General features: G+C 36.8%; 1 protein-coding gene across 2 annotated transcripts in view; it reads right to left on the bottom strand.

Annotated features, from left to right (window-relative positions):
- The window catches only part of DNAJC13 (DnaJ heat shock protein family (Hsp40) member C13), a 124,267-nt gene that overhangs the window by 99,405 nt on the left and 575 nt on the right, over window positions 1–24,287 (bottom strand). For both annotated transcript variants that reach the window (XM_077752284.1, XM_077752285.1), the window contains exon 2: window positions 5,169–5,249. In XM_077752284.1, the coding sequence (XP_077608410.1) occupies window positions 5,169–5,236 (68 nt within the window). In that variant the 5' untranslated portion in view covers window positions 5,237–5,249. The remainder of the gene's footprint in view (window positions 1–5,168; window positions 5,250–24,287) is intronic.

Here is a 24,287-nt window from a genome sequence, read left to right as displayed (position 1 = left end):
TCTGGATTTTGGCCAATCCAATAGTTGTACAGTGGTATCTCTACATCTGCATTTCCCTGATGACTTAAGATGTGAAGCATTTTTTCATATGTTTATCTGCCATCTGTATATCTCTTTGGTGAGATCCCTATGAAATCTTTAGTTCATTTTTTAAATTAGGTTTTCTTATTGTTGAATTTTAAGGATTCTTTTTGTATTCTGGGTAAAAGTCCTTTATCAAATGTCTTTTATAAATATTTTCTCCCAGCTTGTCTTTACAGTCTCTTCACAGGGTCTTTCACAAAGCAGAAGCTTTTAATTTTAATGAAGTCCAGCTTATCAATTCATTTTTTCATAGGTCACATGTTTGGTGCTCTATCTAAAAAGTCATCACCAAATACAAGAGTCATATAGATTTTCTCCCATGTTATTTTCTAAGAGTTCTATGTTTCACATTTAGGTCAGTGAAATATTTTGGGTTAATTTTTGTGAGAAGCATTAAGTCTGTGCTTAGACCCTTCCCCTCTACCTGCTCCTTTTTGCAGGTCCATGTTCAGGTGAACAGCATCATATGTTAAAAAGACGATCTCCTGCTCCTCAGAGCTAGCTTTTAATGTAACATTGTGTGTAAAATATAAAAATCTTGTAAAGCAGATACAATCCTATTTGCACTTCTGGGTGAAAAATGTTCAAATCCCAGACTAATAATAAGCACAAAGAATTGTATGAAGAAAATACAGAAAGAGTTCAGCATAAACTCATCTGAGGTTTAGAGGGTGGTAGCATCAAGAGCTAGGATTAAGAAAGCAAGAGGAAAAACCCTCAGAATTTCTAGGATTAGCAGAGTTGTGACATGTGTAAATACCAGGCAGCTAAAGAGAAGAGTATCTCTTCTTTTGTAGGATTCTAATTTTTACACATAAAGTATCAGAAATTTGCCATCTTCACTTTGAGTCACCTTTCCTATTTCCTATATCTAGTTACTGCACAGACTGTATATGAATGTCTTAAGGATCCACCATTTAATTTCATAGACTGATTACCATATATCCCAATGTATTAAAATCCATTTCAGATACTAAAATGCCACCCTTAAATTCAGAGCATTTGCTACAATTAATGTATGCAGATATCAAAGTGATCCACAAGTAAATGCACACATTTTACTTGTGATTTCCATCCAGAAAAAATGAAGAACATATATTTTGAACGTCACCCTCAAGTTTCCCAAAGTGAATCTGCACTTCTGCTTGAACTGAAACATATGCATTTCCTATTGAAAATGATTTGCTTAGGCCAAAAAAAGGAACTTTGCTCTTTCATGAAAGTAAAGTGCTTTTTACTCCTAAAAGCTTCTCCCCCCACCCCCCGCCCTTCCTGCTCCTTCCAGAGCAAATGTATGTACTTTGCAAGTGGGAAAATGACAAGTGTAGGAGAAAAGGCTACTTTGCCAGCCAAGGAGGCTATACTGATGGTGAACAGACCTGAACTGGTAAGAGCATTAGTAGTGGCTGCAAAATGAGACACGTGAAAACTATTACAAAGGCAACATAAAATGGGAACAAGGGAAATATGTTAAGAGGTAAAGATGGTAATTTAGGCATATCTTAAGAAAGAAAAATATTTTTCATCTTTACTGCTTACAGTTGCCTTTTTTGTAAAACTGACTAGCTGACTCTAAAATTCATATGAAAATGCAAGAGACCCAGAATAGCCAAATCCTGAAAGTGAAAAAAGTTAGAACCTCAAACTTCCTAGTTTTAAAACTTAATACAAAGCCACAGTAATCAAGACAGTATAGTGCTGACATAAGGACAGGCATATAGATCAATGAAACAAAACTGACAGTTCATAAACACACCTTTACATTTATGGCCAATTATTTTTGACAAGAGTGCCAAAACAATTCAATGGGGAAAGAATAATCTTTTCAACAAATGATGGTGGGACAACTGGATATTCACATGCTAAAGAATGAAGTTGGATTTCTTCTCCACTATATACAAAAATTAACCCAAAATCAATGCTATAAAATTCTTAGGATATAGGAGTAAATCTCTGAGACACTGGCTTAACAAATGGCTTCTTAGGAACACAAAAGCACAAACAGCAAAAGAAAAAGATAAACAATTTCATCAAAATAAAAAACCCTGTGCTTCAGTGGATAACTATCAAGAAAGTGAAAAGACAACCCATGAACTGAGAGAAAATTCCAGCTAATCATGTATTTGATAGCGACTTGTATTCAGAACATACAATGAACACTTACAACCCAATTAAAATGGGTAAATGATTTGAAATGACATCTTATGAAAGATATACAAATGGCCAACAAACATGCAAAAAGGTATTCAACACCTTAGTCATCAGGGAAGTGCAAAGTAAAACCATAACAAGAGGGGCATCTGGGTGGCTCAGTTGGTTGAACATTTGACTCTTGATTTCAGCTCAAGTCATGATCCCAGGGCCATGGGATCAAGCCCTGCGTTGGGTTCCATGCTATACATGGAGCCTGCTTAAGATTTTCTCTCCCCCTCCTCTACCTCTCCTTTGTGCACATGCATGCACGCATGCTTTCCTCTAAAATAAAAATTAAAAATCTTAAAATTAAAAAAATAGACATCACTTCATATCCACTAGGATAACTAAAATAAGACAATGACAAGTGTCGGTGAGGAGGTGGAGAAACTGGATTCCTCACATACTGTTAAGATTGTAAAATACTTCAGCCACTTTGAAAAAGCTTGGCTGTTCCTCAAAAAGTTAAATACAGAATTACCATATAACTCTATGTAACTCCATACAGTATCAATTCCACTCCTCGGTATGTACCAGACAGAAGAGGAAATACACATTCACCCATAAGGCACATAAACATTTAGAGCAGCATTATTCATAATAGTAAAAAAGTAGAAACAATACAAATGTCCATCAACTGATGAATGGATAAACAAAATGTGGTAAATCCATACAATGGAACATTACTTGGCAAAAAAAAAAAAAAAAATGAAGTACTCACACAAGCTACAATATGGATAAATCTTGAAAATATTAATGCTAAGTGAAAGAATAGTCACAAAAGACCACATATTTTATGATACTATTAATATAACATGTGCTAAATAAGCAAATCCTATGACAGAAAGTAGATTAGTGGCTGCCAGATGCTGGAAAGATGGGAAAAGAGAAGTAACTGCCAATTATTAGAGAAGACTTTTGGGGAGATTTAAAGTGTTCTAAAAACGGTTAATGGTNGGCCGGGAGGAGAGGGAGGTGGCCGGGAGGAGAGGGAGGTGGCCGGGAGGAGAGGGAGGTGGCCGGGAGGAGAGGGAGGTGGCCGGGAGAGAGAGAATCCCAAGCAAGCTCTGTGCTATCAGCACACAGAAGCCTGACACAAGGGCTTGATCCTACAAATCATGAGATTATGACCTGATGCTTAGCCAACTGAGCCACCCAGGTGCCCCTGAATGGTACAATTTTTTTTTTTTAATGTTTTATTTATTTCTAGGAGAGAGAGAGAGAGAGACAGCGTGAGCAGGGGAGGGTCAGAGAGAGAGGGAGTCACAGACTGAAACAGGCTCCAGGCTCTGAGCTGGCAGTCAGCACAGAGCCTGACGCGGGGCTCGAACCCACGAACCGCGAGATCATGACCTAAGCGAAAGTCGGATGCTTAACCGACTAAGCCACCCAGGCACCCCTGAATGGTACACTTTAAAAAGGTGAATTTTACATTGTGTAAGTTATATCTTAATAAAGCTGTTATAAAAACAAAGTTTCAAGGTGTTGATGATGGAAGCAAGGAAATGTACTGAGAGCACATAAAGAGTTCTCCAAATTATTACAAAAGAAAAAAATACTTAAGTCTTAGTCACAACTTTCCGAGAACATCAAAAAAATTTTTTCCCAGATCTGATCACATTTACAGACAAGCTCTCAAAGCAAATAAGTATTACAGTAAGTTTGTTCTTTAGAATTAATACATCAGTATGCTATAATTGCATTAAAAATATAAATTGTATTATGATGATCAATCTACCACTTGAGGAAAAAGTAAAAATCATCCCAATACATAATTTTTTAAGGCTGATTCAAAGAATTAAAGAGACTCAACACTATCCTGGATAGGTCAATTTTCTAACTTTGCTCAATGAAATTATATGAAGAGAAAATTTCAAGACAGATACTCTACAAGTCTAAAAGTTATAGTCCCTAATTCAGAAGCTCGTACAATTGAACTACTAAAAAGGAAACAAAATTAAACACTCTAATCTTTCACAATTAGTTTGCTGACGCAAACCAGAAACACTACAGAATTCACACGTTGCACCACTCTAAGAAGTTACTACACTATTACCTAAAAAATGAAAAGTTCACAAAGAGAACTAAAGGTATTGGCTTTGTGAACATGGCACGTTTTACCTGAGGCCTGATTTGGAATAATGTGGTCACCTATTTGTCACAGTGTGGGACATTCATTTTACTTATTACTACTTAAAAGGGCTAGAGAGGAAACTCTTTTGGTGATGGTCAACAGGTGCCATTCACTGAATACTCAACGTATTTAAGACAAAATTTTAAAAACTTCACACACCTCATGTCACTTCATTTAATCCTTACAGTAAAGATTTTACTTTATGCTTCGAACTACCACCCATTTTACAAAAAAGAAACAAACATCAACATCTTGGTCTGAGCAGGTAGCCTACTAAAAACTGTCACTGCCTCTCTCAAGGAACAGGTAAGATCAAATCCAATTTTCAAAATAGGCCTAAAAAAAGGTTACAAAGAACACTACTAGCATATTCTCTCTTGGAAGTCAAATGAACATGAAAATGGAGTGAACACACACAGACTATAACGTTATGTAGTTAATACTCTGCCACTACCATATAATTAACTGACAGCATCTAAAGAGGTAGATAGACAGTCTGTTTTCCTTTTAATTGGTACTTTTAATTCTTATTAACTTCTTCCCAACACAGAAGCAGAAAAACAGATATGTCAAGAGAAAAAAAGAACAATATATTCCAAGTGTAGCATTTGCATTTAAAATATGCACATATCCTTTTCAGAAGAGATGGGCTGAATGGCATAACTGAGGTGTGTGGTGGTACTCAAGATATTGAAAGTTATGTTTAAAATGATACTTCATAGGTGCACAGAAAAATAAAACCAATAGAAATACTTACTTTCCTCTCCATGAATGCTTTGTTGTATAGAAACATGCCAAATCCTTATTTTCCCTAATCATGTTCATTTTGTGCTGAAACCTAGAAGATAAAAATATGGCTGAATTTAGTACAGTTATCCCTCGAGTTTTTTCCAAATCCAACATACCATACTGTCAAAGCCTGCCATATGGTACTGATTTTAAGGCACAACTTATTCTATAAGACCATAGGTTGTAAGGGACAAGGACTGGTCTGTTCACCTATCTGTCACAGACTTTATTCAGCACACCATATTGTGACGGTCTGCTCCCATCCACCACACTGGGTTTCTTAAGGACAAAAATTGCCCTCAACATCCCAAGAGTGAAAAATGTAATAAAAAATTTTAAAGTAAATGAATCTTTAAATCTCACATTACCAAAAAACGCCTTGGCACAATACAAGCACCTAAAAATGTTTGCTAGGTGTCAAACCAATTCCAAAAAGGTTTTGCTGAGCTAAGTTCCAGCTATTCTGCTGTCACTGTCACATTAAAGGAGACCCACTATAAATAAGATTTAAGTTAAAAAAAAAAAAAACAGTATTTTCAGTAAAGAAGTAATCCATGTCCATAGTAAAAAAAATCTACAGTGCTCACATAGTAAATCTTAGTATCTGAAGCTAATCATCCTAGGCTCTCCTCTTCTAATTAGAATAGGCTTGTTTTAAACAAAATTTAGATTGTCAATTATACTGCTTAAGCCTGTTTTCACAAAATATTAAACTTCTTCTATGAAATTAAACTTTTTAAACACTATATGGTATTCCATTGTATGAATACACTAGAACAATGCTACTCAAACTGTAACTGCACACATCAAGCCAAGTTCAGATATTGACAGTGTTTAGAAACTTTTCTAGCAATTTGGTGTGTGGACTCCTCTGGCTGAAGAGTTATATAGACCAAACAATTCAGGACTCTGAAACTTGTGTGATGAATCATATGGGAATAGCTGCCTACCAGCCATATGTACAGGGACTATGTTACATGCAGTATTTTAAAAATTAGTTTATTGACTGTAACCCAGTAAGTATATAAAATCCAGACTCTACTTATTTCATGAGAAAATTTAAATTTAGCTAATCGTACAGGATAAATTGGTAGAATATTTTACTAATGAAAGGCTGATGCATTTTGAAAATACTACATAATTTGCTTCATACTGCATGAAATTTAAAAATGAATATGGCTGAGATGCCTTGGTGGCATGGTCCGTTAAGCATCTGTCTTTTGATTTCGGCTCTGGCTCTTGATTTCAGCTCAGGTCACGATCTCGCAGCCCCTGTTGGGCTCTGAGCTGATAAGGTGGAGCCTATAGGATTTTCCCTCCCTCTCTCTCTAAGCACTCGCTCTCTCTCTCAAAATAAATAAATAAACTTTTTAAAAAAATGAATATGGTCATTTATTTCATCTTTTGTGACTTGACTATCTCTCCTTACCCTCAATTAGAAACACAATTTTTAAAAAAATAGTAACAATAAAAAAATACTGGATACATACCAAAGTGTCAAAGCACATTGAATCATCAGAATCATGGTTCACTTAAACTTTCTTTATATCTTTATACACTTGTCTAATTGTTTTAATCAGCAAGTATTCTTTTCATAATTTTAATAAAACTGTTTTCATTCAGAAACATTTTTACAACAGCTTTTTGAGATACGATTCACACACCATAAAATGCACCCTTTTTAAGTGTACAAGTCAGGGGGTTTTTACTATATTCAGAGTTCTACAACCAATGCTGTTTTTAGAACATTTTTATCACCCCAAAAAGAAACCCTGTCAGCAGTCAGCAGTCACTCCTCATTCCCACTCACTCTCAGCACCTGGCAACCACTAATCTACCTTCTGTCACTATGACTCTGCCTATTTTAAACATCTCATAGAAATGTAACCATACAAAATGCAGTCTCTGTGACTGTCTTCTTTCATCTAGCATGACATTTTCAAAGTTCGTCCACATTCTGGCATGGATTAGTTTCCTTCTATTCTAGAAACATACCACATTTTGTTTATTCATCAGTTGATGGACAGTTGTGTTGTTTCTACTTTTTGGCTATTATGAATCATGCTGCTATGAACATTTGTGTGAACATGTTTTTATTTCTCTTGAGTATACAGACCTGCATGGTAAAAACATTTTAAAAGAGACCTCTATTTTGAAACTACTTTCTTCATTCCTACTACTTGCTTTGCATTAGCAAATTGGCAAGGGTCTCTATACTCTATGTAGAACAGTCTTCCCCTAAGGAAGCTCACACCTCCTTCAAATCTGTGTTCAAATGTCAGTTTTTTGTTTTGTTTTAAAGAGAGACAGAATGAGAGAGAGAGAGAGAGAGAGAGAGAGAATCTCAAGCAGGCTCCACACCCAGAGTGGGGTCTCTATCTCATGAGCATGATATCATGACCTGAATCAAAATCAAGAGTCGGATGCTCGGGGCGCCTGGGTGGCTCAGTCGGTTACGTGTCCGACTTCGACTCAGGTTATGATCTCACAGTTCATGGGTTTGAGCCCAGGGTTGGGCTCTGTGCTGACAGCCAGCTCAGAGCCTGGAGTCTGTTTCAGATTCTGTATCTCCCTCTCTCTCTAATCCTCCCCTGCTCACACTCTCTCTCTCCCCCTCCCTCTCTCAGAAATAAAACATAAAAAAAAAAAAAAAAAAAGAGTCAGATGCTCAACCGACTAAGCCACCCAGGTGCCCCCAGATGTCACTTTTATAAGAAGGTCTACCCTAACCTAACCATCCAGTTGTAAATTATAATCACTCTCCTCGTTTCACACTTTCAATCCTTCTGTTTATTTTTACTCTATGGTAACTTTCATATTCTAATGTGCAATTTATTAAATTTATTATCTAATTCTGCTACCATATCCAGAGAGAAGCGTTTTTGTCTGTTAAGCTCATTACATATACATTATATATACATAGGTTATGCCTTATAATAAATATATGTTAATAATTATATATTATTATAGGTTATATATTGTATGTGTATGTGTACACACACACACACACCACACACATATAAACATAAAACCTCACAGCCGACAAGAATGCCTAACACAAAACAGGTTCTCATCAAGTAAATGAGAATGCAGCAATCCCATGGAAATTCTGATGTCCATTTCAAACTTGATGTTCTAACAAGTACTCTTAAATAAAATTTTGTCAAACATTCTGAAAAAGCATCAACTCATGCTCTAAGGAATCAGAGAACCACAAGTAACAGCAAGGTTAGGGAAACCTTTACTGTTACCAGAGAGGAAATTACAGTCAACTGACATCTTCCTACTAGTATGTATGAAGGCAGCTAAATATAGTCCTGACAGTTGGTGTGTTTTGTAGCTTTTTTTTCCTGGATTATGTATGTGGGATGAAACAGGCAGCCAACTCAGACTTCGTAAACCAGCAAAAATTTCCTTAGCCTCCTCAATCATTTGCAGGAAATTATACTAATGAAAAAAAATGCAGGTAGGATCTCCGATAAAGTACCAAAAGAGTGAAAAATATAGGTCTACAGATATTCTCTTTCCCTTATATACAACTGAAGACTGGAATGAGAGAATGAAAAGGAAGACAGAAAAGATGATGCTGACATTAAAGAGTGGAGTTTGGATTCCTAGAGTCTTAAGTTATCTGCATGTCAGACTCTATACCAAAGGCCTACCTTAGGAAAAGTGACAAGAAAATGTATTTGAGTGAAGAGTAACTAGTATCGGTAAAGGACTTTAAATTTAAAATGGAAGGGTGAGAAAAATAATAAAGACTTTAAAATGATAGCCCCCAATGCCTGGGTGGCTCAGTTGGTTAAGCATCCAACTTCAGCTCAGGTCATGATCTCACGGTTCATGAGTTCTGAGCCCCACACAGGGCTCTGTGCTGACAGCTAGGAGCCTGGAGCCTGCTTCAGATTCTGTGTCTCCCTCTCTCTCTGAGCTTCTCAAAAATAAATAAAATCATGAAAAAATTGTTTAGTAAAAATAAGAAAGATAGTCCCTCAAAACTGAGAGCATGACTCAGAAAAACAAAAACAAAACATAGCAACAAAAAAAACTTAAGAACAATTTCCGTAAGTATCACTGACTTGGGGGGAATACGTAACTCAAACAGATCTTCTAGGAGGAGAATTATTTTCTTTTCTTTTTTTTGCACTTCCTAAGTATTTTATCTTTTTTTTTTAAAGTAGTTTATTGTCAAGCTGGTTTCCATGTAACACCCCGTGCTCATCCCAACAAGTGCCCTAGGAGGAGAACTAAAACATGTTAACATCAAGAAGGTTCATCTACGACTTTCTGGACACCTATGTATGTACTTGGTAGTGATGAAAGTGATAAGATATCTAAGTAGCCATGTCATCCAGAGAGTTCTTAGGTTAGATAAAAGGAAAAATGGAGAGAAGACCTAACACATTAATATAAAATTAAACTCCTGGAAGATACACAAATGGCCAACAGGTATATGAAAAGATGTTCAATGTCACTATCAGAGAAATCCAACTCAAAAGCAGGAGGTCACTTGTGGGGATAAGCACTGGGTGTTGTATGGAAACCAACTTGACAATAAACTATTTAAAAAAAAAAAAGCAGGAGATACCAATTCACACCTGTTACAATGGCTATTATCAAAACAAACAAATTCCGAAGACAATTTTGGCAAGGATGTAAAGAAACTGAACTTTTATACACTGTTGGTGGAAATGTCAAATGGTGTAGGCAGTATGAAAAACAGTATGGAAGTTTCTAAAAAAATTAAAAATCGAACTACCATAGGATCCAGGATTCAAACTTCCAGGTATTTATCCAAAAGAACTGAAATTAGGATCTTGAAGAGTCAACACTCCCATGTTCACTGCAGCATTACCTGTAAGAGCCAAGATGTGGAAACAACCTCAAATCCATCAACAGATGAATGGATAAAGAAAATGTGGCATACACATACAATGGGATATTATTCAGCCTTGAAAAAGAAAAAAATCCTGCAATATAGGAGATGAGTGAATTCTGGGGGACATTATGCTAAGTGAAGTCAGTCAGTCATAGCAGGACAAATACTGCATGACTCCACGCAGTATTATGGGAGTTATCTAAAACAGTCAAATTCTTAGAAACAGCCAGGAAATGGGGTGTGGGAGAAATGGGGAGGCGCTAATCAATGGGTATAAAGTTTCAGTTGTGCAAGATGATTAAATTCTAGAGATCTGCTGTACAGCATGGTGCCTATAGTTAACAATACTGTACCATACACTTAGAAATCTGTTCAGAGGACAGATCTCATGTTTTAAGTGTTCTTACCACAATAAAATAAAATTTAAGAAAATTTTAAACTATTCATCACCTGACCTGACAGAAGAAAATACTGATGCAGATAATCATGCTGACAGAAAAATACAATGGAAGAATAAAAAAGTACCTCAATTCTCTGGACGTCAGGAAAAGTTCCTATGGCCAAAATCAACACACCTAACAATTATGTCTAATATTTTAGGAAGCAACAAGTGAGAACTGCTTTAATCCTAATAACCACTAAAAAAGGCTAGTAAAATGGAAGTGCTCTTTATAAAAGAAAATTACTCCTCTCTGAAAAGCTTGCTTTTAACCATGTTATATATAGGCAGATATGTATATATCTGAGAGGTAAGAGAGGGAGGAGATACTCCCCTAGTAACCAAGTCAACCCCAGAAATAATGGAATAATTCAATGCTATTTATTACTAGCATCTGCAGAGCCTCATAATGGATATCAGGATAACGCTGTTTTTGAGCCCTCAGTAAAGATTATACTGAAATTGGGGAGGCATGGTGGCCCTAATAAAAATGTTTAGGACAAGTCCTGAAATTATGCAAAATCTGGGTTTTACTGCGTATTCCTTATGCTTTAGTGAGCCAGGCCCTATGCATTTATCTACCTCATTCTGTCCTACCATGGTACAGGTATGATGATCCCCTTTTTACTGACAAGAAAACCAAGTTAAAGAATTTATATCACTTCTCCAAGGTCACACAGCTGGTAAGTAAGTAGTTAGGCCAGACTTTGGACTCAATCTGTTTAACTCTACACTCCATGTATTTAACCTAAACAATATCTTCCCTCAAGTTTAGGAAATCAAAATAAAATTATGACCAGGTAATCACAGATTTATCATTTGACAGCACATTCTAGGATTAATTTAGAACGGAGTTCCAATTACCTTCAACAATTTCAAACAATGAAACAAACTGCCATACTCAACACAGGACAAAATTAAAGAAAAAGGAAGGCTCCAAGGCTGAAATACTCTACCATCTAAAAACAAACTTTCAAAATACTTCTGTCTATACATAAGCTTAAAAAAAATTTTTTTTTAAACAAAGGGTTCAAGACAAACATAAGATGACAGAAATTTGCTACTAGGATAGTCTTTAAGGAGTTCAAAAATATTCTCTTAACTAATGCTGAACTTTTAACAGATTAATGAGATCTGGGGTAGGACCTACCTCCCAACAGTGTAATATTAATCTCCAAATTTTCAAGTAAATCTACTTTATATTCTCTATAAAGCCTCAACCACTTTGTGATGCAGTCATTTCATCTAATGAAGGTAACTGGTCTGGAAACAGCACTCTTTCAGATCATGAGGATACTTCCAGACACACAGGTAACTCCTTAGCAGACAATGGCAATACACAAATACCAGAAAAATGCAGAAAAAAACAGGATAAGAATGTTCTGTACTACATACTATTCAAAGTGAGACTTGGAACACCTTCAAGAGAACCACTAGAAAATGAGTGAGTGAAGTCTAGGGGTCTTCCAATTTTACGATGTTCAAGTGATGATTTAATCTGGCAACACAAACTTGAAATACTTCCCTGTAGCACAGATACCAGACCACATCAACTTAACTAATGGCTAACACAAGAAACTACATTAATATACACACTAATTGGTTTTTAAATGTTTATTTTTGTGAGAGAGAGAACTCTCGAGCGAGCACACCAAGCGCGTGCGGGGGGGGGAGGGGCGGGGAGGAGAAAGAGACAGAGTGTGAGCTTGGGAGGGGCAGAGAGAAAGGGAGACATAGAATCAGAAGCAGACTCCAGGCTATGAGCTGTCAGCACAGAGCTCAAAGTGGGGCTTGAGCCTACCACCTGCAAGATCATGATGTGAGCCAAAGCTGGAGGTTTAAACAATTGAGCCACTCAGGCACCCTTGTACACAAACTAGTTTTAAGAATCACCAAGGTAAGTAAAAGTGGTGAATTTTTAAAATACTACTAATGGCTGAAGACAGATTAGTAATAACTGCCGTTTACAAGCTGCGTAACTTTGAAAAAAAGTTTCCTAACTTCTCGGAATCACAGTTCATCTATGAAAGGGAGAGAAGAGCATCCGCAGCAAAGGGCTTTGGTGTGGACTAAATGAGATACCTCAAATAAAGGAGAGAATGTGATACCTGGCTCAAAATAAGCACTCAAAAACATTAACTGCAATCATAATAGTTATTACTGTACTTTAAATATGCTACCCTAGGTATGAAATATTTCATATCTATTATTATTTCTTTCACTTTCAGGCTTACAGGGCCCTGTATCTCTTAAGGTGTTTTGGGGGAAAGTTACAATTATTCAATTACCTGATCTTAAGTCTTTTCTCTATTAATTTCAATCCTTATACTATTTAATGTATATTACCAACAAGTATCAGGTGGAATTTCTACTTTCAAAAGTAAAGAGTTTTATGATCTTAATCAGTATTCACAGTTCTGCCCATTCAAAATTAAGTACAGCAAAGGGCACCTGGGTGGCTCAGTCAGTTGAGCGTCTGACTCTAGACTTCTGCTCAGGTCATGATCCCAGGGTGATGGGATTGAGCTCCGTGTGGGGCTCAGCACTGAGCCTGGAGCCTGGTTAAGATTATCTCTCTCCTTCTACCCCTCTTCCATTTGCACATGTGCACACATGCTCTCTTTATCATTAAAAAAGAAAAGAAAAGCTATAGCAATATATATTTCTCTTAAGCTGGATGGAGTATGAGGGTGTCATTTATTATACATTGTTATTTTACTCTTCCAATTTATCTTACCTAAAATGGTTTTTAAGGTTTTTTTTAGATGTTTTATTTATTTCTGAGAGAGAGAGAGCGCGCTCGCATGAGCAGCGGAGGGTCAGAGAGAGGGAGATACAGATTCTGAAACAGGCTCCAGGCTCTGAGCTGGCTGTCAGCACAGAGCCCAACACGGGGCTCAAACCCACGAACTGTGAGATCATGACCTGAGCTGAAGTCAGACGCTCAACAGACTGAGTCACCCAGGTGCCCCAAAGGGTTTTTAAAAAGAAAAAAATGTATGACAGGTCAAGATAATCATGATAAATGAATTTTTTTTTAATTTATTTTTGAGAGACAGAGTACGAGCAGAGGAGGGGCAGAGAGAGAGAGAGAGAGAGAGAGAGAGAGAGAGAGAGAGAGACACAGAATCTGAAGCAGGCTCCAGGCTCTGAGCTGTCAGCTCTGGTGGGGGGGAGGGCCTCAAACCCACCAACTAAGAGATCATAACCTGAGCCAAAGTCAGTGCTTAACCAACTTTCACACACAGGCACGATAGATGAAATTTTTAAAAAGTATGTAAGTCAACTATAACCTAACATTTAACTTTTCTTTATTTCAACTTTTTTTCCTATAAAATACTACCATTTTACAAGTCAATGTTAACTTACTACATTATAAATATCCCCTACTTAGGCATTTGGAATTTCACTTGTTAGAAATATTTTACATGAAACCAACATAACATTTTTGTTCTTTAATCATTTTTTAAATATTAATTTTGAGAGAGAGAGAGAGTGTGTGTGCACAGGGGAAGGGCAGAGAGAGAGAAGGAGACAAGAGGATCTGAAGCAGGCTCTACACTGACAGCAGCGTAGAACTCAAAAACCATGAAATCATGACCTGAGCCAAAGACCGACGCTTAACCAACTCTTGAGTTTGGCTCAGGTCATGATCTCACAGGTTCAACGGTTCGAGTCCTGCATCAGGCGGTTCGAGTCCTGCATCAGGCTCCCTGCTGACAGTACAGAGTCTGCTGGGGATTCTCTCTCTTTCTGCCTCTCCCATGCCCCATCCCTCAGCTCTCAAAATGAATAAAAACCTAAAAAAATAAATTTATGTTTGACACTTACAAGTTAACTATGGTTTGAGAAACTTTTGGAAAAAAGAACTTCCCTCCCTAAAAACAATTTATGCTCCATTTAATATTTACATATTTCTCCATTAGTATTTACGAATTTCTTTAATAATGGTTCTAAAAGTGGTTCTAAAATTGTTGCTCATAGGCAAAAACTCATAAGCAACCATAATTCCCATTAATAGTGATGAAAAATCTGCAACATTTTTTGGTTTATTTATTTTTGAGAGACAGAGAGCATGCATGGGAGGGGCAGAGAGGGGGCGACAGAAGATCCGAAGTGGACTCTGTGCTGAGAAGAGACAACCAGATGCAGGCTCAAACTCACAAAAGGGCAGATCATGACCTGAGCCAAAGCCAGACACTTAACAGACTGAATCACCCAGGCCCCCCAAAATCTGCAACATTTCTAGTATCAAGCCCCTCAAGCATCAAGCAGGTAATAGCAGTTAACAGTCCTTATAGGCACATTCTCTAAATAGCAATGAAGTATCCAACTAAGAACATGTAAAAATTGTTAGAGGAGATCTTGGTAGCAGCTGCATCATCAGCACTTGCCACCCTGCCAGTTGCTGAGATACTACTCAAGTTAGCAAGAATATATCTGTCCAAACTAATTACTGCTTAAATTTCATCTTCACTCCTGCAATAGTATTCCCTCTTCAAATTCTCAAAGACCTACCCTTTTATTTTTTTGATGAGAAAATACAAGCTTCCATTTCCTTTGTTACTTAATCACATTGGAAGCATCTCAAATTTTTGCAAGTTGGCTTCACCTGTTTTCATTCCAAATCTAAATATTACACCACCTCCAGAGCTTTTTTTCTGCAACTTTGCAGTTTGTTGTTTTGAGAAAATTGTTCTTCTAGGGGTTAAAAAGTCAAATTCAGGGCAACATAGGCATTTTGGCTAGATTCACCCTATTCAATGAGTTCCTTTGCTTCATGCTTTCCAACAACATTTAATGTTCTTAACATTCTCTAATTTATTATTGGCAGTAAAACTGGCAATCCACTTAAGATCATTTATGAATAAAATGAGAAAGATCTTTCCGAAAATACAATTTTGACACAAAACCACAGGACCTGAGAGTCCACACTCAGCAGGTGCCTACATCAAATTGATACTAAGAACAAAGAGCAGGTTAAACTGCCTGGATACCACAGGCCCCCAAGTAGACAGATTACAGCCAAGCTGTAAGCAAAAGAGTTTGCACACATAGCAAAACTAAGTGTATGTGCAAGTCTTAAGTAAAAACAGAGCCCTCAGTTAGCCAGACATGGATGAAATACTCAGAAAAATACAGATCTGCCTCAACTTTATACGGGGTTACATCCTGATAAGCCCATACTCTGCTGAAAATGCATTTAATACACATAACTTATTGAACATCATAGCTTTGCCTCGCCTACCTTACATGCACTCAGAACACTTGTACTAGCCTACAGTTGGGCAAAATCATCTAATCAAAGCCTATTTTATACTGAAGTATTGAATATCTCATGAAATTTACTGAATACCATACTGAAGGTGAAGAAAAGAATGGTTCTGTTATCAGTTGTTCACCCTTGTGACAGTGTGGCTGGCTGGGAGCTGTGGCTCGCTGCCACTACGCAGCATCATGAGGGTATGGTACCACACAATGCTAGCCTGAAAAAAACTACCAAATTTCCAAGTATGGTTTCAACTGAATACATACCACTTTCACCCCATCATAAAGTTGAAAATTTTTAGGTCAAACTGTTGTTAAGTTGGGGATTCTTTTGTGATACACAAGTGAATAAATTAAGTAAACGGCTTTAATAAAGGCTATCTGCCTTTTAAACACACATTTTGCATGACGGAGAGTAATTTTTATGCAATTACAACTTGGGAGAGAAATGGTAAGATACTGATTTTTCCACTTTGAATCTGTAAAACGAAGAATCAACTCCACTTTCAAGTAATGAATTAAAAACATGAGTTTGCTTGAAATGCATTAAAAATAAGATGGACAGAAATATGAAAAAGTACAGTAAGTGTTAACGTGAAAATCTTCGGAGATGAGTATATGAATATGTAATGTAAAGTTCTTTCAACTTGGCTGTAGATGAAAAACTTATTTGGGGGAAAACTGCATTTACTTTTATTTTCTGACCAAATTCTCCTGTAAGAGAAATGTTGGTTTTCTGCTACATTGTAACACTACACCGGAAAATATGATATACAGTCACATGATAGGAGCTAATTTATCAACTTAATATTTCCTCATACAACTATAGCCTATAAAAAATGCAGGGAGGGGGCACCTGGGTGGCTCAGTCGGTTAGGGGTCTGACTTCGGCTCGGGTCATGATCTCGCAGTTTGTGAGTTCGGGCCCCGTGTCGGGCTCTGTGCTGACAGCTAGTTCAGAGCCTGGAGCCTGTTTCGGATTCTGTGTCTCCCTCTCCCTCTGACCCTCCCCTGCTCATGCTGTCTCTTTCTCTCTCAGAAATAAATAAACTTAAAAAAAAAAAAAAATGCAGGGAGAAGGAGAACCACTGCTAAGGCAAAGGCTAATCTTGAGTAATAACCAAAGAGAGAACCCCTTAATACTAGCTTCTTAAAGGCTTAGTTTTATTTGTAACTGAATTCAGAATCTGAATGGCTAGTTTAGTTTCAAATAAAAAGTAAAAATATAGGTAACATTCCAATTTTAGTAGATGTGTTGCCAAAGCAAGCACAAAGTATAGTTAACAGAACATTAATTTTTACCCAGATTAAAAAGCTACAACTAGACGGTTTTAGAATGTGGGGGAAAACAGATACCAACTTTAATCTTTTTTTAATTTTCAGCTTCCTATTTTAATATAGAACACAAGTACAGGTAAAAGCACTTCCTTATAAACAAATAACGAATCAGTAAATGTAACTTATATAATACCTACTGTATAGGGATCTTTGTTCAATAGCTATAAAATAGATCACAAAATAAAGTTTTAGTACATCCTACCTTAGCTTCTTAACTTGAAGAACCCACTAACTCCAGAGGTAAGTGTGGTGGGCAAAGAAAGCCAGTGGTATTCTCAAATTTCAGCTGACAAACAGATCTCCAAATAATTGCCCAAAAGTTACAATACTGAAACCTCTTCACTGTCTGCCATATCAAAATGAGCTTTTAAATACTTCCAAAATAATCTAAGATCCACCTACCCATTTTTTAAAAAATCCATTCCTTTCCAGTTAGAACCCAGGTATATACTCATGAAAAAAGGGCAAGGGAAACTCAAAAACAAACCCTTAATCTAAAGAAACACTTTTAATATTATCTTAATCAGGTGAAGGGCAAGCATATTTATCAGAGCAGTTAATTTTATTGGCCTTTCCTATTCAATATAAGTCAAATATTGAAAAAAAAAATCCTGTCTTTCTTTATATTTTAATCACATGTAAGCTGATTTCATCTGAGAAATTAATTCTTACTTTTCACAAAACAGACCTCTATCTGTTTTAACAAAAAAAAAAAAAGGTTTTTTTCCAAGAAAGACACATGATTAGGACTCTCCTTTCCAAAACTTAAAAATGCCCTGAAAAAATTCACCTAAAAAACTCAAACATGCTCACTTAAGCAATACCATGAAATCAATGTCACTGACTATTTTCATATTTTTAGTTTGTGCACATTCATGAAAATTTTTAGACATAATTTTATCTCTGCAGCTAAACTTACTTTTGCAAGAACAAAACACACTAGTTCAGTAAGCTCTTTTTCAGCTCATGAACAGGTACTTAATAATCTTGCTCAATAGACCCTAATGGATAAAAGAAACTTTTAATTGCCATGTTTAACTTGTTGCTGTTTTTTCTATCACTATAGTAAATGCTTAATACGGGATTAATTTCCCAAGCATATTACAAATACATCTTAAAGAAATTTTCTAGTAAGCATCCTAATATGCAAATACACTATTAAAAGACAAGGAGTTGGGGCACCTGACTCCTGATGTAGGTTCAGGTCATGATTTCTCTGTTGGTGACATTGAGCCCTGCGCTGGGCTCTGCACTGACAGCACAGAGCCTGCTTGGGATTCTCTTTCTGCCCTTCCCTGCTCATGCTCTCCTTCTCTCACAAAATAAACAAACGTTTAAAAAAAAAAAAAAAAAAAACAAGGAGTTAGGGCTGCTGCAATCTCCCTTTCACCCAACACAAAATAGCAACATTTAAGTTTTCCTTTAGCTCTTTCTGAGAGTTCTCTAATATTCCTAACTGTCCCATAGTTCTTCACATTTTACAGAACACTCTCAAATCAGTTAAAAAAAAAAAAAAAATAAAAGGAAAATTCCACTTTTAAAATTAAACCCAGTAGATCTAAGGCTGGGGGTAAGGGAATGGCTTTAACTACTCTTAAGATTTGATAAACATCCAAAATATATTCTGCATCTTAACTAGAAGTTTGAGGGAAAGAAAAACCTCCTAGCACTAGATGACTAAGAAATACATGTCTGAAATCCATACAGAAGAATTTAAATATAATTAGTATAGAATTTATGAAATATTAGGGAAATCTCCTACATTCATAACCTTATCAATCCTTCCATTATGTCAAAATATCAAATTCTGGGGCACCTAGGTGGCTCAGCTGGTTAAGCAGTCGACTCTTGATTTCAGCTCAGGTCACAATCTCATGGTCTGTGATNCTGGTACACTGCCTTGTTCATTCTCTCTCAAAATAAATAAACTTAAAAAAAAAAAAAAGATCACATTTTTACTCAGCAACCGCACAGAGATATTACCTACAGCCATGTGCTAAATATGTGAACACTGCTTAGGCAGTGTGGTCTACTTTAAAAAAAATTTTTTTTTAATTAAAAAAATGTATGTTTGTTTATTTTTGAGAAAAACAGAGCATGAGTGGGGGAGGAGCAGAGAGAGAGGGAGACAAAGAAAGGCTCCAGGCTCTGAGCCGTCAGCACAGAGCCCTATGCAGGACTCAAACCCACAAACGGGGAGATCATGACCTGAGCTGAAGTCAGATGCTTAACCAACTGAGTCACCCAGGCGCCCCAGTGTGGTCTACTTTTAAGGGCAACTTAGAATGCTGCAGCTATAAAACCCACTGAATTAACTGTTGTTTCAGAGATTACTGTTCTTCATAAGCAGTCCATAAAAGCACAATTTAAAACTCAAATATGCAAGCTGTTGAATAAAGTTAGGAGCATGTGAAAAGAACTACTAGCAAATTAGGTTTATTTTTATTGATAAACATCTTAGTGAACTACACTTAAATGTACTTTGCTAAGGCAACTGTGTCTAAGTTAGCAAAGATGATCACAATCATGTTGGCTTAAGTTACTTACTACAAAAATATCCCTGTATCACTGACTCTCAAAGAAGTTGCCACAATTAGGAATCATACCATACTCTAAGAGACGTTACTGATTGGCATGTGCTGAGCATTTGAAAAACTGCTGAAGCAGAAAAACGTGTTGAAAACTACTGACTACAATTTTTTTTAAATGCTTTATTTATTTCTGAGAGAGAGAGAGAGTGTGTGTGTGAGCAGGAGAGGGTCAGAAAGAGAGGGAGATACAGAATCTGAAGCAGGCTCCAGGCTCTGAGCTAGCTGTCAGCACACAGCCCAACACGGGGCTCGAACCCATGAACTGTGAGATTATGATCTAAAGCTGAAGTCGGACACCCAACCGACTGAGCCACTCAGGTGCTCCCTGACCACAATTTTAAAGCAATGGTTGGGACAGGATGCTGCTCCATGAGACACTATAATTAGAAATACTACATTAGTTCCCCCTGCCCCTTAACCATAGGAAATGTGTTCTAAGACCCCTAGAAGATGCCTGAAACCACATGGTATCAAACCTTATACAGATTAGGTCTTTATACATACATACATACCTATAATAAAGTTTAATTTATAAATTAGGCATAGTAACAGATTAACAATAATAAGACAGAACAATTAAAACAACATGCTGCAGTAAGTTATGGGAAGGTGGTCCTTCAAAATATCTTCTTGTACTATCAGCCTCCTCCTGATTTGAGATAAAATGCCTATGTGATGAGATTACATGAGGGGAATGACACAGGCACTGTGACATATAGCATTAGGCTACTACTGACCTTCTGACATCAGAAGGATCATCTGATTCTTGACTGCTATTGACCTCAAGTAACTGAAACTGAGGAAAGCGTATAAAGGGGGATGGGGGAACTACTGTACTATGATTGAATGGATGGGGCTAGATACTCCTCAATGTACAAAAAGTCCCACAGGTTGAAGAACTACCCTCAACTGACTTTCCAATATCAAGTGGGCATTTAGTGACATCCATAAAAACCTACTTATAACTAATGCCAATTTTAATTCTGCATTAAATATAAATCACAGAGTACATTTTGCAGAATTTAATGTGCATATAATTTTCTAGGAATGCCCTTATCATGTAAGTGGAAAGATTATACTTTGAGTCCTCTTGGCTTTTGTTTCAGAGTGTCTATACTTTGTCTTCATTTTTGAAAAATATTTTTGCTGTTTCTTTCAGTACTTTAAAATTATCACTCAACTGTCTTCTTGATTGCATGGTTTCTCTGCTTTAACTCTTTGTTCCTCTGTATAAGTTTTGTGGTTTGTTTGGGTTTTTTTTTTTTTTTTGGCTACCTTCAAGGTTTTCTTTCTCCTTTGTATACATCAGTTTAAATATGATGTCAAGGTGTATTTTGAGTTCGGAGTGGGAAGGGAGGAAGGGTATTTTTCTTGCTTGTTCTCTAAGATTCTGGATCTATGGTTTGATGTCTGACATTAATTTTGGAAACTTTTCTGCTATTATTTCCTCAAACATTTCAGTATTTCTTCAGCTCTGTTCTTTCTTCTTCTGTGATTCCAATCATCATATATTAAAATGTCTGATACTATCCCCAAGCTCTTGGGTGTTCTGGGTTTTTTAACTTTGTGTTTCAGTTGGGCAGTTTCTTCTATCATCTATAAGTTTACAGATTCCTTCCTTGGCTATGTCAATTCTGATAAGCCCCAAAGCATTCTTCTTTACTGTGTACTCATTCCTCTAGCATTTCTTTTGATTCTTTCCTATAGTTTCTATCAGCTGAAACTACTCATCTCATTTTGCACACGGTCCACTTTTCTGTTCAACATTTAACATATTATAGTCATTTTAAACTGCCTATCAGATAACAGCATCTAAGTTAATCTGAGTGTACTTCTGAAAATTGCTTTCTCTTGAGGGTATTTTTTGTCTTTTTGTTTTTTTGGCCATTTAGCATGCCTCCTAATTTTTGGTTGAAAATTGGACATGTATAGAACAAGAGAGACTAAGGCAAATGAATTTGTAACTGAAAATGGGCTTGTCTTTACTAGGTCTTTAGGGCAGAGTTGTGATCTCTTTAGGAGTTAGGCTGGGTTTATGATCTGCTGTTGCTATGGTTATTCTCAGTGTACCACAGGCTTCAAATACACGCAGAATTCCTGGTGCCTATGGTGGGGGACGGTTTACTAAAGCAATGTCTATTGGATCCTTTGTGCTGTGCCTCTGCATAATATAGTTCCTCACCTAGTAATACTCTTGCATTTACTTGTTATACAAAACTTCTTATGGTGGCAGGGGGTTGTGGTTCAATTAATTTTCAGTCATAGGCAGACACAAGATCTCTGGATCTCAGGTATGATCTTGTTGACCTGGCTGTAATTTTAAGCTCAGTGCCCCTCCCTGAGAAGATTCTTTCCCCTTTTCTGGTCTTCCCCCAGTCCAATGAATGCTCACTAACAGGGCCTGCAGAGATATCCTTCCTTCCACAGATTAAGGTTTTTGTTCCATAAAAGAAGCAAAGAGAAAGAATCAGTTTTGTGCCCCTCTGGAAAACTCTGCTGCTGTTCCCCTCCTCTAAGTCAGCACCACAACAGACATTTTCCAATCTTTCCTAGGAATGCCCAGTGAGTTTGTGGAGAAAGAGCATGGAAGAAGGTACACTCAGCCTTCATCAATTTGTCAGCTATTCTAGCTCAACTTTTCTCGCCAATACCCAGCTGTGTTCAATGAAAGTGAATCTGAATGTAGATCTACTCTCAAATTCTGGCCTAGTAGTTTGCTCTGTGACCTCAGTTTTTTAACAGGTTACAAAAAAAAAAAGTCATGAATTGAAAGTTAGTCCCATTCTTTTTTGGTGGAATAGTGAAAGCAAAGCTTCTTTTTATCCCAGGACCAAAGCCAGAGGTGATTATGTTATTTAAAAACTATTTTACAACAACAAAACAGTGTTAAAAATTATTTGGAATAAAAAGTGGGTCTTTATTACACTTAATGAAATTGAGAAACACTGACTTAAAGATTTTCTTTCAAAATAACTCCCCTTTAACCACTGCTAGACATTACAGTCAACACTTAGGCCTAAAACTATTAGCAACCAAATTTTTGTTATAGTTTATCTGCACAGCCTTACATCTGATTTACTCATTTTAAGTACCTCAATCAGAGAAGCAGGGGAAAAGTGCAATGGAAATCTCAAAAATCACCTGTGTAAACAGAACTGGTTAAGGAACTGAGCCAAATTAGTTAAAACAGGTCCTTTTTTTTTTAACTGTAATTTAGTATACATTGAGAACCAGATCCCACCATCAACCTTTTTACAAATTTAATAAAGCCAGCATTGTTACATCCAACTTAGAAACCAGCCTTTTTATTTGTGGATAAAGTTAAATACTTAAAAATAACTCCTGAGTTTGTACTGACAGTGTTCATATATTTCATAGACTATTTACTACTGCCACTTTAGAAAAAGAGGAATATCCATTGCCTCCCAATGGAATAGAAATGCTGGTATTTTCCATGAACTGAACTATAGACTTAAGGTTCTTGACATTCCTCTCTCTTAACCCTCTGACTCCTCTTTTCCTCCCTTAATATGTTCTATTTCCTGTTTTCAAGCTAGGAATACAGTGTAACATTTTCTAAACAGGACTTATGTCCCACTGCGATATTAACAGCAAAAGCCAAGTTTGAGATACAGCTGCTTCAACACTTTCGTATTACCTTTAAAATCTTGACAAGGTTTTAGGTTATATAGTAAATTGAGTTAAACAATAAATCACTTTCCAGAAACCAAAGAAATATGAGTCAAGTCCTTTTCAGATACGGAGTTTCTGACAGTTTTCTAAAAAAATTTTTTTTTAATTTTTTAGGGCAGGTGCTACTTCTTATCCCCACAGACTCAGAGCGTACTGATAACATACTACAAAACCTAGCCACCATAATTTCCTCAACCTCTGCAGACAGTATTTTCAAACCTAGAAATCTATCACCCCTATAAAGTAAAAAAGAAAATACAGTAACAACCACTGGGGTAGACCCTGAAGGAATATTCTGAATTTTCTCCCCAAAGACATTACACTCCAAGAGGCTCAAAATAACCCTGTAAAGTCCTTAATAGATGTAAAAACATCATGCAGTGAGGCTCTCCTTTTTGAGGGGAATCACGGTAGGGTAAAAGGGAAAACAGAGAAGGGAAGAGAGAAATCATTACTTTGGGAAACCATGGCCACATCAAGGGGAGATTTTTTTAATCCCGCCCCAACAACTGATAAAGAATACAATCTCAAGCCATCAACTGATAAACCAATCTCAAGACAAGAGTGATTAACTGAACACCCTGCACTAAAACAGTTCAAGGGAAGACACTCTTCAGAGTACCGAGTCAAATCTGCGTTTAACCGCTACTTCACTGAGTGTTTCAGTCCTACTTCACCCAATCCAAAGGCCACATTCAGAGGCAAAACCACAACAGTGAAGGAAAAGGCCACTGAAAATGAGCTCTCCTGCAAGAAAGGAAAAATCTTCGGGGATAAACTTGTTTTTGGAAAAAGGAGAGACTGGGGGGGAAAAGACACGGTGCTCCCCATCTCTTAATAAAACGAAGCAAAACTAAGCAAAGTTTAAAAGTCTGCACC

Source organism: Crocuta crocuta, unplaced genomic scaffold (genome assembly GCF_008692635.1).
Source record: "Crocuta crocuta isolate KB4526 unplaced genomic scaffold, BGI_CrCroc_1.0 scaffold580, whole genome shotgun sequence".
In the NCBI taxonomy this organism is placed as follows: domain Eukaryota; kingdom Metazoa; phylum Chordata; class Mammalia; order Carnivora; family Hyaenidae; genus Crocuta; species Crocuta crocuta.
This window is presented reverse-complemented; position numbering and strand designations above follow the sequence as displayed.